The sequence below is a fragment of the Armigeres subalbatus genome, chromosome 2 (assembly GCF_024139115.2).
Source record: "Armigeres subalbatus isolate Guangzhou_Male chromosome 2, GZ_Asu_2, whole genome shotgun sequence".
NCBI classification, from domain to species: Eukaryota; Metazoa; Arthropoda; class Insecta; order Diptera; family Culicidae; genus Armigeres; species Armigeres subalbatus.
In genome coordinates this window covers 134406397-134424360 of record NC_085140.1, presented here as the reverse complement: position 1 = coordinate 134424360, position 17964 = coordinate 134406397, and the positions used below count along the sequence as shown (strand labels likewise).

The 17964-nt window shown below is 39.6% G+C and overlaps 4 protein-coding genes and 1 long non-coding RNA gene across 5 annotated transcripts; 3 read left to right on the top strand and 2 right to left on the bottom strand.

The window, feature by feature from the left end:
- Window positions 1-1649: 1649 nt before the first annotated feature.
- Window positions 1650-2421, top strand: LOC134210883 (protein lethal(2)essential for life-like). Its single transcript, XM_062687284.1, has one exon. The coding sequence runs from the start codon at window positions 1771-1773 to the stop codon at window positions 2365-2367; it is 597 nt and encodes a 198-aa protein (XP_062543268.1). The 5' UTR covers window positions 1650-1770; the 3' UTR covers window positions 2368-2421.
- A 4012-nt stretch (window positions 2422-6433) lies between these two features.
- LOC134215150 (protein lethal(2)essential for life-like) lies at window positions 6434-7259 on the bottom strand. Its single transcript, XM_062694398.1, has one exon. It carries the CDS (start codon window positions 7102-7104, stop codon window positions 6544-6546), a length of 561 nt encoding a protein of 186 aa, XP_062550382.1. The 5' UTR covers window positions 7105-7259; the 3' UTR covers window positions 6434-6543.
- A 1372-nt stretch (window positions 7260-8631) lies between these two features.
- On the top strand, window positions 8632-9446 carry LOC134215149 (protein lethal(2)essential for life-like). The gene has a single exon (XM_062694397.1). It carries the CDS (start codon window positions 8747-8749, stop codon window positions 9341-9343), a length of 597 nt encoding a protein of 198 aa, XP_062550381.1. The 5' UTR covers window positions 8632-8746; the 3' UTR covers window positions 9344-9446.
- A 1753-nt stretch (window positions 9447-11199) lies between these two features.
- On the top strand, window positions 11200-13875 carry LOC134215148 (uncharacterized). Its single transcript, XR_009980046.1, has 2 exons — window positions 11200-11787; window positions 11863-13875. It is a non-coding gene; the product is annotated as an uncharacterized LOC134215148 (long non-coding RNA).
- A 1336-nt stretch (window positions 13876-15211) lies between these two features.
- On the bottom strand, window positions 15212-16021 carry LOC134210881 (protein lethal(2)essential for life-like). Its single transcript, XM_062687282.1, has one exon. It carries the CDS (start codon window positions 15870-15872, stop codon window positions 15321-15323), a length of 552 nt encoding a protein of 183 aa, XP_062543266.1. The 5' UTR covers window positions 15873-16021; the 3' UTR covers window positions 15212-15320.
- Between the last annotated feature and the right edge of the window lie 1943 nt (window positions 16022-17964).

The window sequence follows — 17964 nt, the reverse complement described above, 5'->3', positions numbered from 1 at the left end:
AGCTCAGTGATATGTCTTCAAATATAACAAATATTTGTATAATAAATAGATATAAATAAATACCTTTGCTGTTTCAAAAATTATTCCCTTCGTTGTTGTACCTTTTTTATGGACTATACAATACTTCATTGTATTCATAATTCACGGAACAATAACTTCGGAGTATAGTCCAACATGTTTAGAATGAACTACATAGAAAATTATTATTTCATACTCTGTAATTTGCTAAGGTCTCCGCTATAAGACAATTTACCATAGATATATGAACGATAAATCATTCATTTCCGTGTTTTCTCGAAACATCGAGAGCTGCTCTTTTCTCGATTCATTCATTCGAATGAACCAGATTTGCTAATTTGTCGGCAGTCCACAACTACAAGGTAAAGCAACCAATTGCAACTTGGGATTGCAGCAGCTCGATTTACGTGAGTACACGATTTGGCCCCTTCGTGAGTGCTCTTAAGGAATGGTACAAAAATCATGATGGTATTTCGATGAACAAAAATTTCAGATTAAAGATAGTCTCATTTTGATTGTTTGCTTTGTGGAGTATCAATTTGCAAATCTGGTTCATTCAAATGAATGAATCGAGAAACGAGCAGCTCTCGATGTTTCGAGGAAACACGAGAATGAATCGATCATTATACCTATGGTAAATTATCTTACATTGGAGATCTCAACAAATTGAAGAGTATAAAAATACACTGGATTCTGTTTTTACAAGATTTACATTTTCTCAATTTTGCACTCATCCTGAATGTTAAACGCATATTAATTATAAAGTAATTTTTTCTTTGATTTATTCAGGATTTTTTGAAACATGTTACGAAGATTTTGTTGACAAATTGAAGTCACACGATCCAAAAACCCAGCGAAAAAAATCGTGTAAAAACAGAATTTATATGAAACTTGTCGACCCGGCAGACATTGTTCTGCATAGTAGAATATATCATATAAACCCCATATCTGCTGAAGGAATGAAGAAAATCCATCCAGCTGTTTGCTAGTTATGCGGATACGAACACAGACCATTTTTATATAAGAAGAAGAAAAAGATAAGAGACAGATAGAAGATTAATTTTACACATGTTGGACTATACTGCGAAGCTATTTTCCATGAATTGTACATACAACAAATTATTGTATAGTCCATAAAAGAGAAACACTGCCGATAGAATGGATTTTTTTAAGCTTCGTAAACGCAGCAAGGAATTCATTCATATCTATTTATATACACATTTGTTATATCTAAAGATTTATAGAGCTGAGGAACATTTGAAACGATTCTTGTGTAATTACAACTGTTCCAAGTTTTTAATTGAATTGGTGCTTGGAACAGCTTGGCAATCGCATAATTCAAATTTAGCCAGGTTTTTCTTTATTGATTGCATTATAACTTTTGTTATCAATGTTTTTATGTGCATTACAGGCAGAGGGATGAATAGTGAGTTAATGTGAACTCAGTGGAAGTCCACTATTGGTTACTTCATCTATCTGCCTTCACTAGACTTAAGACAAAATTTTGAGAAATGAACCAGCACTCACTGAACAGATTTTGGCTTACGTATTGCTCGAATTAGGGTAAGTGTTCTCGATTTTTCATGTGCCTTCTACACGATGTGCTCTCATAATATATAAACGGATGAATGCCTGGATCATCTTCAGTTGCAAAAGAAAAGCGAAAGCAGCCGTGTAAAGTGCTAGATACGCAAGTACAGGAGATCAATTTCTAAAGTGCATTTAAAGCTCAAAGTTTTGTGAAAAGTAAGAATGGCGCTTATTCCGATTCTGTTCAGTGACTGGTGGGACGATAGCTGGGACAGTCAACTTCGACTACCTCGTCTCTTTGATCAGCATTTTGGCAGTGGTATCTGCGGAGATGATTTGTTAACAGCCCGTGCTGCGGCACAATCAGCCATTCAAAATCAGCGCCGATCTCAGTACGTAAGGCCCTGGCGCAATTTTAATTTGGCACCACTCCGGGACTCTGGTTCAGCTATCAACGTTACCAGCGATAAATTCCAAATCAATTTGGACGTTCAGCATTTCGCACCAGAAGAGGTCACTGTTAAGGCAACGGACAACAGTATTATCGTCGAAGGCAAGCATGAGGAAAAACAGGACGAACATGGTCAGATTTCGAGACACTTTGTCCGTCGGTACAAGCTTCCAGCCGGACATGACGCCAACCAGATCGTTTCTTCGCTTTCGTCGGATGGTGTACTGACAATATCTGCCCCGAAGAAAACTCTGCCTGAGACAGAAGGGCCAAGAATGATTCAAATCGTACAGACTGGTCAACCGAAGAGACAACCAATCGAGGACTCGCAAGCTCAAACGAAAAATAAGGCTGAGGAGGAAAAATAGATTTTAATAATTTAAATAAATAATGTACTGAATTATATTCTTTTTCTGATAGAATTCATTTGAGTTTTTGTGTATTTGAAAGAAAGCAACAAATACTTTAACAAAAGGCCAAAATGCAGGACAATCCAATAGGAACACTGCATACTTCTTCTTCTTCTTATTGGCACATTACACTGGGTCAGAGCAGCCTCACAGCTTAGTGTTCATTAAGCACTTCCACAGTTATTAACTGCAAGGTTTTTAAGCCAAGTTACCATTTTTGTATTCGTATATCATGAGGCTAACACGATGATACTTTTATGCACAGGTAAGTCGAGACAATTTCCAATCCAAAAATCGAACCCAGCCACCCTCAGCTTGGACTTGCTTTGTAGCCGCGGGTCTTACCACACGGCTAAGGAGGGCCCCTCCTTACTTACCTCCACTGCATACTACAATTTAGAATAATAAATACATTTTATACAAAGTTGAAGGGCCAGAGGCCTACCACTTACATTGTAAAATCATTGTTAAAACTAAAAAATAAGTAAATCAAATTGATTCATTTCATTTATTTAGTTTACATCTAAACAGATAACACTGAATCAACAATTCGACGCCACAATACACGGTTCGAGGCCGCATCTCTCCATCCTCCGATACGCCCCACGCTCGCCAAGTCGTTTTGCACCTGGTCTGCACATCTCGCTCGCTGCGCTCCACGCCGTCTCGTACCTGCCGGATCGGAAGCGAACACCATCTTTGCAGGGTTGCTGTCCGGCATTCTAGCAACATGCCCTGCCCATCGTACCCTTCCGGCTTTAGCTACCTTCTGGATACTGGGTTCGCCGTAGAGTTGGGCGAGCTCGTGGTTTATCCTTCGCCGCCACACACCGTCTTCTTGCACACCGCCAAAAATGATCCTTAGCACCCGGCTCTCGAATACCCCGAGTGCTTGCAAGTCCTCCTCGAGCATTGTCCATGTTTCATGTCCGTAGAGGACTACCGGTCTTATTAACGTCTTGTACATGACACATTTGGTGCGGTGGCGAATCTTTTTCGACCGCAGTTTCTTCTGGAGCCCGTAGTAAGCCCGACTTCCACAGATGATGCGCCTTCGTATTTCACGACTAACGTTGTTGTCAGCCGTTAGCAAGGATCTGAGGTAGACAAATTCCTCGACCACCTCGAAGGTATCCCCGTCTATCGTAACACTGCTTCCCAGGCGTGCCCTGTCGCGCTCGGTTCCGCCCATAAGCATGTACTATGTCTTTGACGCATTAACCACCGGTCCAACTTTTGTTGCTTCACGTTTCAGGCGGGTGTACAGTTCTGCCACCTTTGCAAATGTTCGGCCGACAATGTCCATGTCATCCGCGAAGCAAATAAATTGACTGGATCTGTTGAAAATCGTACCCCGGCTGTTACACCCGGCTCTCCGCATGACACCTTCTAGCGCAATGTTGAACAGCAGGCACGAAAGTCCATTACCTTGTCTTAGTCCCCGGCGCGATTCGAACGAACTGGAGTGTTCGCCCGAAATCTTCACACAGTTTTGCACACCATCCACCGTTGCTTTGATCAGTCTAGTAAGCTTCCCAGGGAAGCTGTTCTCGTCCATAATTTTCCATAGCTCTACGCGGTCTATACTGTCGTATGCCGCCTTGAAATCAACGAACAGATGGTGCGTTGGGACCTGGTATTCACGGCATTTTTGGAGGATTTTTTTGGACCAGTAAAGATCTGGTCCGTTGTCGAGCGGCCGTCAACGAAGCCGGCTTGATAACTTCCCACGAACTCGTTCACTAATGGTGATAGACGACGGAAGATGATCTGGGATATCACTTTGAAGGCGGCATTAAGGATGGTGATTGCTCGAAAGTTCTCACACTCCAGTTTGTCGCCTCTCTTGTAGATGGGGCATATAACTCCTTCCTTCCACTCCTCCGGTAGCTGTTCGGTTTCCCAGATTCTGACTATCAGTTTGTGCAGGCAAGTGGACAGCTTTTCCGGGGCCATCTTGATGAGCTCAGCTCCGATACCATCCTTACCAGCTGCTTTATTGGTCTTTAGCTGTTGAATGGCATCCTTAACTTCCCTCAAGGTGGGGGCTGGTTGGCTTCCATCGTCCGCTCAACTGACGAAGTCATCTCCTCCGCTGCCTTTCACTGCCTGTACTCTCAGCGCCATTCAGATGTTCCTCGTAGTGGCTCAAATTACCGTCATCCAGTCATTGACGAGAAAGACAGCCACGTGCTCGTACCACCCCTCAGTGATAAAACCACCCAGGAGGAGAAAAAGCAGTCTCCAGCTGGATGGTGAAGTATTTTTGTATCAAAACTATATCAGACAATAGCGAAGACATTATTATATCCGGTGGATGTTTCGTTTGGTTGTATTTTGCTTTAGTTTATAAAAAAAACTGGCTTTTGCAACATTCTTTTCCCAAGAGGGGAAATCGACGATTTACTCTCACGCTCTCTTATATATAGGTTGGCCAAGAGGAGGAGTTTAGACCGACTATTGGGAAGTTCAGCGCTCACCGGCTGACTTACGAAAACGGCCTACGACTAATTGATTTCGCCGCCTCCAAGAATATGGCCTTTCGCAGCACATACTTCCAACACAGCCTTTCGTATCGGTACATCTGTAGATCACCACTGCAGACAGAATCACAAATTGACCACGTTCTGATTGATGGACGGCACTTCTCCGACATTATCGACGTCAGGACATATCGTGGCGCTAACATCGACTCTGACCACTATCTGGTGATGGTTAAACTGCGCCCAAAACTATCCGTCATCAACAATGTTCGGTGCCGACGACCGCCGCGGTACGACCTAGAGCGACTGAAGCAACCTGATGTCGCCACTGCATACGCGCAGCATCTCGAGGCAGCGTTGCCGGAAGAGGGTGACCTCGATGGGGCTCACTCAAGATGACTACGTCAGTTCAGCGGACGATGGAAGCCAATCAGCCCACACCTTGAGGGAAGTAAGGGATGCCATCCAACAGCTAAAGACCAATAAAGCAGCTGGTAAGGATGGTATCGGAGCTGAGCTCATCAAGATGGGCCCGGAAAAGATGGCCACTTGCCTGCACAAACTGATAGTCAGAATGTGGGAAACTGAACATCTACCGGAGAGTGGAAGGAAGGGGTTATATGCCCCATCTACAAGAAAGGCGACAAGCTGGAGTGTGAGAACTTTCGAGCGATCACCATCATTAATGCCGCCTACAAAGTGATATCCCAGATCATCTTCCGTCGTCTGTCACCATTAGTGAATGAGTTCGTGGGAAGTTATCAAGCCGGCTTCGTTGACGGCCGCTCGACCAGATCTTTACTGTACGGCAAATCCTCCAAAAATGCCAGGTCCCAACGCACCATCTGTTCGTTGATTTCAAGGCGGCATACGTCAGTATAGACCGCGTAGAGCTATGGAAAATTATGGACGAGAACAGCTTCCCTGGGAAGCTTACCAGACTGATCAAAGCAACGGTGGATAGTGTACAAAACTGTGTGAAGATTTCGGGCGAACACTCCAGTTCGTTCGAATCACACCGGAGACTAAGACAAGGTGATGGACTTTAGTGCCTGTTGTTCAACATTGCGCTAGAATGTCAAGCGGAGAGCCGGGGAACGATTTTTAACAGATTAGTCAATTTAGTCAATTTATTTGTTTCGCGGATGACATGAACATTGTCGGCCGAACATTTGCAAACATGTGTTCAGAACAAATCCATAATTACACAAACAAATTTAAGTTGTCATATATCTATTTCTGTTCTTATGTTACCAGCGCTTTGTAGAAATATGCTATATCCTATAAATGAATAGATTAAACTTTCAAATTTTCTTGGATAATCAGACATAACGACTTTGAAATGTTAATTGCAAAACTATTTACACAAATTATTACGCAATAAATTAAAAAATGCATCCTTCATCCTTTTACTTTTTATCTTTGAAATAGCCGAACAGAATATAAATTTTGTATTATCTTTTGAGCTTCTTGAGAACCCTTTCCCTTCAGAAAATGTAAGACGAAGGGGAGTGTGATATCTAAAGTATTTATATACACTATTCTATAAAATCAGAAGTGTTTTATTCACAGGTAATCTTAAAAAACAAAAGTCATAACAAATATTGAAAAATAATACTGAAAAAACTTAATACTATGAATGCAATGCTATCTATTCTTCGAGATCTTCTAATGTATAATTCGTGTCACTTGTAGATTCATCAGGTTTCTTCTCTGGATTTGACATCTTTTCGTACTTAATTGCTATCGTGCGTTCCTTTTGTGGCTCAGCAAGCGGCAACGTGGGGGCGCTAATCGTTAACACTCCATCCGGTGAAAATGTTGATACTATTTTGCCGTCATCGTATCCAGGTGGTATTCGAAATCGTCGAATGAAATGTTCGCATTCATAGCTATTGTCACTATCCTCCTCACGCTTGGCTTCAACAATGATGAACCGATCAGTTGCCTTCACTGATAGCTCTTCTGGTTTGAATTTTTGAACATTTAATCTGAGTTCGAATTGTTCAGGTAATTTTCTTTCCATCAGCTTCTCCCGCTGTTCATTATATCGCTTGCGGCTGTGGCACCTCGGTTCATGGGTGCATGATTTGGGTTTGCTGTTAGACGTTATCATGAATCCGCCAGGAAAAGCATCTCTTTGTAAGTGCTTAAAGGGACCGGAATCGCGGTCGCCCCATAAATCACTGAACAGCATTGGTACAACAATCATGCTTAATTTTGTTTTCAGGATACACTTGGTTCAACAAAATGTATATCGATGATAAAAATACTATTCTTGGTTCGATAATACTACGAGTTCTCACAGCACTTGCGATTGGCTCACTTTCTTGGTTGCTTTCAAATTTCAGACTGATGTCGAATAGAGAGATGCATCGGTGTTTTATTCGAATGTGTAACATTCTGGTTCATTCGAATGGATGAATCAAGAAACGAGCTGATCTCGAGGTTTCGAGAAAGCACGGGAATGAATTATTCATCATTTGTGTAGGGTGAATTGCTCTATAGGGGTCAGTCAGCAAATTTTGAAGTATATTATGGGTATTTGTTAGGATATTTGTTTCATTATATTGTCGGGCCGCCACCAAACCGGACCGCGCGATTGAGCACTCGCGCTGCGACGCGAGTCGCGACAATTTGAAATATTTCATTAGTAGTGCGCATCATGCACACATGGATGTACTATCATGCGCACTAATCAGAAATGAGTTGCGACGTCTGATAACTGCAGATATTTCATTTTATTGAAAACAAATTTTCGATTTTCTACTATACACGGAATAACAAGCATCTATAATAAAAAATGTGCTCAACATGGACGATTCCGGCTTGATCGATGTAGTTTATTTTGTTGCTATCACGCTTCGGCAGCGAGATGAAAAAAAAAATCATAAAAATGAGAAACAGCAATTGCATTTTGCGCCTCAATTTTTGTTTTATGATTGCTATTAATATAAGTATGTTATAAAGTACATGTTATAAAGTCAGCAGTAAAGCTATGTTATTTTTTTATCATAAATCGCTTTAGCAGAATTTGAATTGTCCTTCCTCCATTCATTGTAAAAACTGGAAATGTGAACTGAATTAGGGTTACTGCTCCTGGACTTCATCTCATAGCTCCGATATTGGTCCTACGAAAAACAAACCAATGAAGAGGTATTTGATTTGTTTATTATTTTAGTGATTTTTTTCAGCAGTGAGCACGCATGTTAGCAAAAAGAAGCGACGAAATTGATGCCGTATTTCTTTGTTTCGCGATGAGATGAATATATGTTCAGTGAGATTGAAAACGGAACAGTTCCCCTATGTATTGAAGCGAAACGCTTTAATAACGGAACAGATTAACTCGACATGGAGTATAGAAATCGTTGGAAGAATCAATAAGAGATCCCATTAATTTGTGTTCAATTCGATATCCCAAAGATGATTTTATCGATACGTCGCCATATAACTTAAGTTGCCCATAACTAAATTTGAAAGAAAAGGGGTTTAAATAACATGTGGCCAATTCAATGGAGATTTCTACGCATAATTAAAAACAAGCGTGACATCTGCTTTACTAGGAGTTCACTATTGCCAATGTACCTATCTACATGTGCAATAAATTAAGAAAATGAATCAACTCCATACCCCTCCGTTTTTCTGTTTGGTTTGCGTACTGCTCGAATTAGGGTGAATTTTCTAGATTTTTCATGCGCCTTCTACACGGCTTGCTCTCATACTATATAAACGGGTGAATGTGGGAACCGTAGTTAGTTGAAAACGAAAACAGCAGCGTAAAGTGCTAGATAAGCAAATACAGGAGATCAATTTTTAAAGTGCATTTAAAATCAAAGTTTTGTGAGAAATAAAAAATGGCTCTCATTCCGATTTTGTTCAGTGACTGGTGGGATGATAGCTGGGACAGTCAACCCCGACTGCCTCGTGTCCTAGATCAACATTTCGGCAGTGGAATCTGTAGGAATGATTTGCTAACAGCCCGTGCTGCGGCACAATCAGCCATTCAGAATCAGCGCCGATCCCAGTATGTAAGACCATGGCGCAATTTTAATTTGGTACCGCTCCGGGACTCTGGTTCTGCTATCAACGTTACCAGCGATAAATTCCAAATTAATTTGGATGTTCAGCATTTCGCACCAGAAGAGGTTACAGTTAAGGCAACGGACAACAGTATTATCGTCGAAGGCAAACACGAGGAAAAACAGGACGAACATGGTCAGATTTCGAGACATTTCGTTCGTCGGTACAAGCTTCCAGTCGGACATGATGCCAGCCAGATCGTTTCGTCGCTGTCCTCAGATGGAATACTGACCATATCGGCCCCGAAGAAAGCGTTACCTGAGCCAGAAGGGTTGAGAACAATTCCAATCGTACAGACTGGTCAACCGAAGAGTCAGCCAAATGAGAAATCGGAAGCACAGGCGAATAATAACATTGATGAGAAAAAGTAGATGCTGATAGTTTATAATTCAAATTAGTTTACATATTTATTGAATAATTTTATGAGAAATGCCAAACAGTTAGGACATACATTGTTTGTTAGACATAAATGTATATTTGTTGTCATCAATCAGAAAGAAATCTCCAAACATTTCCCAAGCGAGTAGTAGAAATTTATTGAAAAGTAAATTAACTTATTACCTTATATACTTCTATAGAATATTTGGTTAGAATGCAGATACGTTCAGATATAGCAAATATAGCTTTTACTTTGACAACCTTTTTCTAACTTTCAAATGCTAACACAATTTAATATTTAAAATATCCACTTCAAATAGTATTATGGATGCTTTGTAAATTGAATACTAATGATAAACAAGTTCGCTTAATCAATCTGCAATCAAAAATCAAAATGCATTATCTAATTACAATCTAAAACGAAATGGATTGAAGCATGAGTTTTAACTTTCTCGCATACTAAGTACACATTACAGCACGATTTTGACATCATAGCACGTTACGTTGGCATGGATTTAAATTCCAAACTAAGCAGAATTATTAGTTTCTGCCGATCAAGGACGCAAATCGATTTCGAGTACTCGGCAGATGGAATTTTATTGGACCGCGTCACTTTCTGGCGTAACAATTGACAGAAAACGCAATTTAAGTATTAAGCATGTATCAGCGGAATTCAACAACGTGAATGCTTTGAAATATTTAGGCTCAGCGATTTAGACGCCGTTCAACGTAGTTTGCGCGCTTGCGTAGTGCGCTTCACACTCAGTAGACTAATCCGGACCGATCCTTTGCGATTACCACAGTACGAACAACGTTAACTCCAAGCACCAGCAACGACCTCGATTACAGAATACGGCTTGCATAAGAGGTGAAAATACCAAAAAATTAAGCCAACAATGAATATGACAAATACTTCAGGCATAACATACTCTGGTATTTTATTACTTAACGAATAATAATTTGTTACGCGTTTGATATTTTAATATTATGTCTTATGTATTCTGCATATTATTTTTTTGTATTATTTCGTTGCTATTTTACCTCATATGCACTTCAAGTTCATAACTGAGTAGGGTACCAATAACATAATTAGGTATTATTGAGTTATTTTCTCCTTCTCGGGTCAGCTGATAAGTTTTGGAATCTCTCCGCCGAAGACTGTACTTTTGCATTGTTCGTCTTTGATATGCTACCGGCTGCGTTGAGCTGCTGCATCGTGTCACCTTACAGGTACGTTCCTGCTCGCCGCTTCCATCAACTGCTACTTTTTTGGGCTAGAAGACATTCAGCTAGAACCAAGATGTTTTAACGGTTTTAACCTGCTCAATCATATGACTGATTTCGATTTTGACCTTAAATTAATCACAAATTCACGAGTGGGCAGGTGAAATAGACACCTTGTGTGACATGTTAATGAGTTAGGCGAGCTTTTGTAGGCTCATCATGTTTCTTATTCTCATCGAAACACTGTTCTTTCTTTGAACTTCTCGTAACGGATAGTGATAGTGTAATGAATGTATGGATAGTGAATGAATAGGTATATTCATGTTCATGTTCAATGAATAGACTAACGCAAAATGAACTCCCCCAAGAAATTATGACGTTTGAGCGGGTCGCATAATGAACGCAAAATGAACTTTTGTTCGAGAAGACGACCCGCTCAAATGTCAAAATCCATCGGGTGAGTGAATTCGATGAACCCCTGCATAAGTCTATGTACGATGCGTATGAATATAATAATTTATTTCACTGTATGCGTATACATACTTCAAATAAGGGTGAATGTTCTGGATCATTCATGTACGTTCTTATATTCGCAAACAAACGAATGACATTTGTATAAGAAAACAAACATGTCAACATTAGGTGTAGGGAAATTTTCTCAAAAATATTTCAATGTTTTTAGTTTTACGATAAGTGTAAATTACTCTCATATAGATTTTATTTCCAGATTGGTGTAATGAAGGCTCGAAAGGCCCACTTAACGTGCTCTTCATCAGTATTACGGCAGAGGATTACGCGGAGTCGATTCGCTGACAGTCTTATCTACAATAACTACGCAGCTCCATCGAACGTTCAAAAACCTAAGGCAAGGCAATCTCGATATAGAAGACCATGGTGCAATTAAAGTTTTGTATCGTCCTAAAATTCTGGCTCTACTCTCAATGCAACCACCAACAAATTCAAAATCAATCTGGAGCCAAGTACGAGAAAATTAGGACCTTTTCCTAGTCTAGGGGGAAGATGTTCGGCTGAGGTCAACTCCTGGTCCGGATTAGGACTTTTTCGGATTGTAAATTTTGACGAATTCCAGGGGCATGTGAAATCTATCATCTCGTAAGCCTAATGAGCTACAAATGCAAAAATGGCTACGACTTGTGCGGTGCAGTCAAATCAAAAAAGAGAAGAAGAAGAAGAGACGAACCCTGCTGTTAAGGTAAAAATGCGTATGTGTAAAGTTTCAACCAACTAGTAAAAATGAATTAAATACTTTTCTCTCGCTTTATGATAGATCAATTTGGCTGTCCATCATTTTGTGACTACAGTAAAGGACAGTGAGGACAAACAGGATGATCACGGTTTGATACCTAAACAAGATTCCAGGCAAACATCATGTCAGTCAGAACGAACCTGTGTCAAAATTCACTAAAATAAAGAGTAATTGCTTAAATAGCATGGTGCTATTCGAACCACGGATAAATTTTACACATTTATGAGAGCCAAGATTTCCAGAACAAGCCTCCCTGCACTCAAGCTTAAATCTAATCGCGTTTTCAAGGGCCTTACTGCGGAAGCTATGCACAAATGTGTTCCGTTTATTCCGGTGTTGAACTTAGTCTGTAGATTAAAAAAACACCTTAAAAAGACTAAAAAAAAATGTTCCGTTTATTTCAGATTTGCTGCGTCGTGCCATGCGTGAAATAGTAAAAATGACAGTTGTGTGTTGCTTCCATATTGAGTGGTGTGCCCTTGAAAACGCGAGTGAATTTAGTTTTAAATTCCTGGAGGCTTGTTCTTCAAAAGGCAAGCTAATGTAATTGATAAATCAAAAATTCTCTACTTAGCACATTGAAGCATGTATCGAGAGAACGTTATTATTGCCAAACAGCGCCATCAACAGTCTAGTACTTATTCATACTTCTGTGTTAGTATATCCACTCATGGTTAGAACCTAAAAAAAGGGTTTCGAAATGTCGTCGAAACTAGGTCCAATTATTTCTTACATAGAAACACTTTACTGCAAAAAAAAACTTTACATGAAAGCTTAGTTCATTATCTTTCTAAAACATCTTAGTATTACACTTTATGAATAATTTCATTGAAAAAAACCTAATAATTGCATAACAGTACCATGGTTTGAACAAAGTTGAATACATCACCAGTAGTGTATTCATCTTAGTTTGAACTAAACTCGTATCAACTAAATTCGAAAAAATGCTGAAAACCCTATTGAGACGCAAATTTCTTTATCAATTCATCATTTTCATTGGATTGTGTTACTTATCCGAAAAGTATGGAAATTGTTTAAATTTTCGTTATAAAAATAGCTAATTTTTCATGTAAACAAAATGCTCCAGCTAAACAACAGTAATGGAACTTGGACGAATGTTCAAACCACGGTACATTTTAAGTTCAAACGATTGTAACCGTTTGGTTACAAATTGTTAATTTTTGTTTTGTTGTCATGTTGTTTTGTCGGAGCCTTCACGTTTCTCGTGTAATACCACCAGAGCTACCACAGAAGCGTTAGGGTTTGGTACCGCTGTAATTATATGAGAGTGCTATAAAACATCCAACATGGCATCAAGTTTGGATAAATGCCATGTTGGATAAAAATGACATGCAAAATTGCGGGAAATATGGAGGGAATTTGTTTTAAAAGAGAAGCCATTGCCAAATTTCGGCCTCTTTAATATCAGGCGTCCGTGTGCTGTAGACCTGTTTTAAGTGCAGTGAGAACAGTGATCAACTCCCCCCCCCCCTTCCTAGCAGGAGCTAGATTGCACATTGGGGAAAAGTGTTCAGGACCTCTCTTTTCCTATGTCTTTTTCGAACTGCCAATTCGTCCAGCACACGGTTCGGCCCGCGAAGTCATTTGACTTCCGCGCCTAATCCGTCAAGGATACTGACGTCCTTCATCGGACGATTCCTCGGGCCGTAGGCCCTAACCGTAAAGGAGGAATTCCCCTCTCGGCCGTCCAAGGTGGCTAAGCCACGGCCGGCCGATCACGCCTACGAGGGAAGACGCCTGCCCACCATCGTCCAGCAACGCCTGCTGGTCCCGTCGGACGAAGATCGTCCGCATAGCCGCTCGCCCCGCTATTCCGGCGAGATTTCTGGTCGCACAGCTGGACAGGAGTCGCTCTGTCGGCCATTCTGCTCCCGTCATTATCAGCAGCAGCGGTATGTACCGGTACCATCTTTAGAACTAGGTCACACTTAACAAATTAACACAAATTTATTACACAGAACAACACGCACACGCCACAATTAGGAAAAATAAAATTATATTAGAAAAGTGAAAGTTCCCGGTGTTAGTTTTTGTTTACCGCGAAAAACCCTTGATTACCCAGTAGTTAGCCGACCCTGGGATTGCCGGAGAGTCTCTTGCATCTTGGTCGGACTAGGTACTGATTGTTGACGATTCAGGAAAGAGTAGTTTCACGATGATCTTTTTCCACCTTGTACAAATGTTAAAATTTTAACTATTTGAACATTGCCTCGATTGTATACGATTGTATCGATTGTATCGTATACGATGATATCAATTGGTTATAGATATTTATAGATATCTCTTTTGATATATTGATCATACTCCTGATCCATAAAATGCGTCCTTTAAAAGCTTTTTGAAACTGGGCCACTGAGAGGAGAAAACTGGTGCAATCTTTCTTACCAAACGATGCTAATTTCGAATGATTTTGAAATTTCAAACCATGACACTTCTTCTTCTTCTTATTGGGACAATGCGTCTACCCGAGGTATGTCGAGATGCAATCGAGGGAGAATCACGTTATCACGTTAAGCATTACTTTTTTTCCTTCATTCTCATTAACACCATCTTGGATCATTTATACTTCTCAGATCTGTTGTCGTACTCAATGATGGAAACCCTTTTAATTCCAAGCTAAATACATATCTGTGCGACGTTACGAATAAACTTCTCAGGGGACATCTTGGCTTCCTCAAAATATCAAAGCAGCGTTAAAGAAGTACAAATTACATAATTCAGTCCAAAAAAACTAAGGCATACCTATATTAAAATATTTCCTGGGTACTTATTCAAAAGGACGTATGTGATTTTGTAAACAAAAATTCAAACGACGATTTGTCCAATCTGATAGCACTCCCACGCAAACCGACACCACCAATAGGTAGCCGAAGGCTCGCCCTACCTGCCTGTGGTGATGGTTTGCGTGGGAGTATTATCAGATTGGACAAATCGTCGTTTGAATTTTTGTTCACAAAATCACATACGTTCTTTTGAATAAGTACCCGAGATTTATTGGAACGTCTAATTGAGATGCGGTTTCCAATAATTGTAAGCTAATGAATTTAAATTATATTTTACTATTTTGTATAGTTTCCCCATTCATGAGAAGTTTGTTTTTTTGCAAATATTTGCAAAATGCTCCCAGTTGATATAGGTGAAAAGGTGAAGAGCGCATATTTTCCCTATATGCGCCCTTTACCTTTCCACCCTGTTACAGTTTTTATATTGAAATTTTGGAATTGTAGTTTTGAAAGACCCAAAAAAGGTTTTGAGCTTTTTAATTCTCTAGAACATTTAAGACTAAACTCTTTACATTATCTTATAAAAAAGTGTGATATTTGAAAAAATATATACACCGTGATTAAAATATTTTGTGGAAAAGGTTTTTTTATTAACAAGTAGTCTTGAAATTAAATAAAATCCATTAATAATTAAAAATAACACTAAAAAACTTAACACTATGAATGCAATGTTCTCTATTCGTCGAGATCTTCCAACGTAAAACTCTGGTCAGTCTTCGATTCATCTTGTTTTTGCTCTGCATTTGTCATATTTTCGTACTTTATTGCTATCGTGCGTTCTTTTACAGGCTCAGGTAGCGCCAACTTGGGTGCGCTGATCGTTAATACTCCATCGGACGACATCGATGATACAATTTGTTCGCTGTCGTATCCAGGTGGTAGTCGTATCCGTCGAATGAATTCTTCACATTCGTAACTGTTTCCATTATCCTCCTCATGCTTGGCTTCAACAATGATGGACTGATTAGTCGCCTTCACTGAAATCTCTTCTGGTTTGAACATTTGAACATTCAATCTGAGTTCGAAATGTTCAGGTGATAGTTCTTTTACTGGACTCTCTACATGGTCGATCAATTGCTTTGGATTGAGGCAATCCGATTTTCGATTACACGACTTGGGTTTGCTGTTCAACGTTATCATGAATCCACTAGGAAAATGATCTCCACGTGTGTACTCATAGGGACATTCGTCCCATAAATCACTGGACAGCATTGGTACAACAATCATGGTGCTTTATTTTATTTTGTAGATTCACTTGGTTTATCACAACGTTTATCGATGACCAAAATTTCAATTTTAAGTAAGGACTTCACACGGCACTAACGATAGACTCACTTTCTTGTTTGCGTTCAATTTGCAGACTGATGCCGGGTAGAGAGATCCAACGGTGTTTTATACGAATGTGTGAAATTCTGGTTCATTCGGTTGGATGAATCGAGAGACGGTCTGCTCTAGATGTTTCGAGAATACATCGTTCAATTCATTATTCACATTATTCAAATAGAGTAAGAGTGTGGTGATCTGTCATAATATGTATTCAATATTACCTAAGAAATAATTTTCTAAGAAGTTGAATCCTTTAAGTAACCGAGTTGTAAATATTATGAGAATTGAAAATAGCTGAAATTCTACAACTTTCTACCCTTGAATTTAATTTCCAAATTAAAGTAAAAAACACGATAGTAAAGTTAAAAAAATTGTTTTTCAACTTTGAAAATAACTACACGGGAATGTATATTGAAGCGAATCTTTGGGAGGGAAAAAGATAGATTTGAAATGGAACATGAATGACTATTAATTAAATTCAGTTTGAACATACATGCTAGACATGGGCAATACATTGCAGAATTGTGAAAGAAGATAGAATCTACAACACTGAATGAATAGCCTACGCAAATGAATGATTCACTTTGGTTGGCGTACTCCTCGAATATGAGTGAGTGTTCTAGATTTTTCATGTGTATTCTACACAGCGTGTTCTCGTAATATATATAAATGGATGAATGCCTGAACCCAAGGAGCTAGACCAAAGGTGACGCAGTTGCAATCGATAGTGTGCGTGATTTTTGTGTAAGATACACAAATGTCAAAACAGTAAAACTGTCAGCCATGTTGCCTACGTCACTATTTGTGTTTACTTTCAATCGATAGTGAAAAAGTGTCGGAAAGTTAACTTTTTATCAAGTTTTATTTCATTTCGTGCGGGGTTTTATTCGTTTTGACTTCAGTTCTCGATCGGTATTTTAGTCATGCCGCGGTGTGCAGTGAATGTGTGCCAAATAACCTCCGGAGAGGCAAAAAAAAGTGAAAATTTAATCAGCTTCCACTCGTTTCCAAAAGAGCCCACGAAGCGGGCTAAATGGCTCAAGTTTTGTGGAATCATGAAAGATCCTGGTACAGTATTGTACGTTTGCTCCCAACACTTCAACCCGGATGCATTCGCGACAAATGCCACCATTAAACGCGATTTAATCAGCTGTGGCCGGAACATTTTGGTTAAAGATGGTAAGATTGAATATTCAATTTCTTCATTCAGTTCATTAATGGGTTGTTTGTTCTGATTTTAGCTATTCCTTCAATTCGTACCGTGGAGGTGGGCAGTTCTACAGACCGTTGTAAACGTTATCGTCGCAAAGAACAAAAGCACTAGTTGCACAGTTACTGCAAGAATACGACGAGTCGACAGTGGGACGCGATGATAATATTGCCGGTGCAGAAAATGCATCCGTAGACTGTGCAATCGAAGACCCTTCAGATACGGTTCGTGGCTATTCAAACATGGATGTACTGCTTGAAGCAATTGAATTAGCTGTACCAATACCACTTGATCGAATTTCAACAAACCAGCTGGCGTGCAGTGAGTTTGAGGATATCAGAATTGGCGATACCTTGGAAGACTCTGGATGCCAAGATGTTCTCAACTCCACTTTGCTCGAAGACGTTGAGACAGTTCCAAGCAACAAATCGGAGAAAATAACCACGAAACGTAGTAAGAAGTTGGACTACCTGGAGGGATTGGCTCGAAGAAGAAAAGCTAAAATAAAATTGCTCCAGAATCAGGTAATAAAACAGGGTATTTGTTATACTTCTAATAACATGTTTATATATTAATAACATTCGAAAAAATGCATTTTGGATTGAATTGCGTCGTTTTGCCTTTCTCGTTCACGTAGAGTATTACGAAAACACTCAGTCACAGATAACAGATATTACACATTGATCATTTAGCGATGAAATTCATCATAGTGCAAATATTTATCGACTTGGCAAACTGCGTGTGTATGTATGTGTGCAAAAAAACTCACTCACTTTTGGGCAC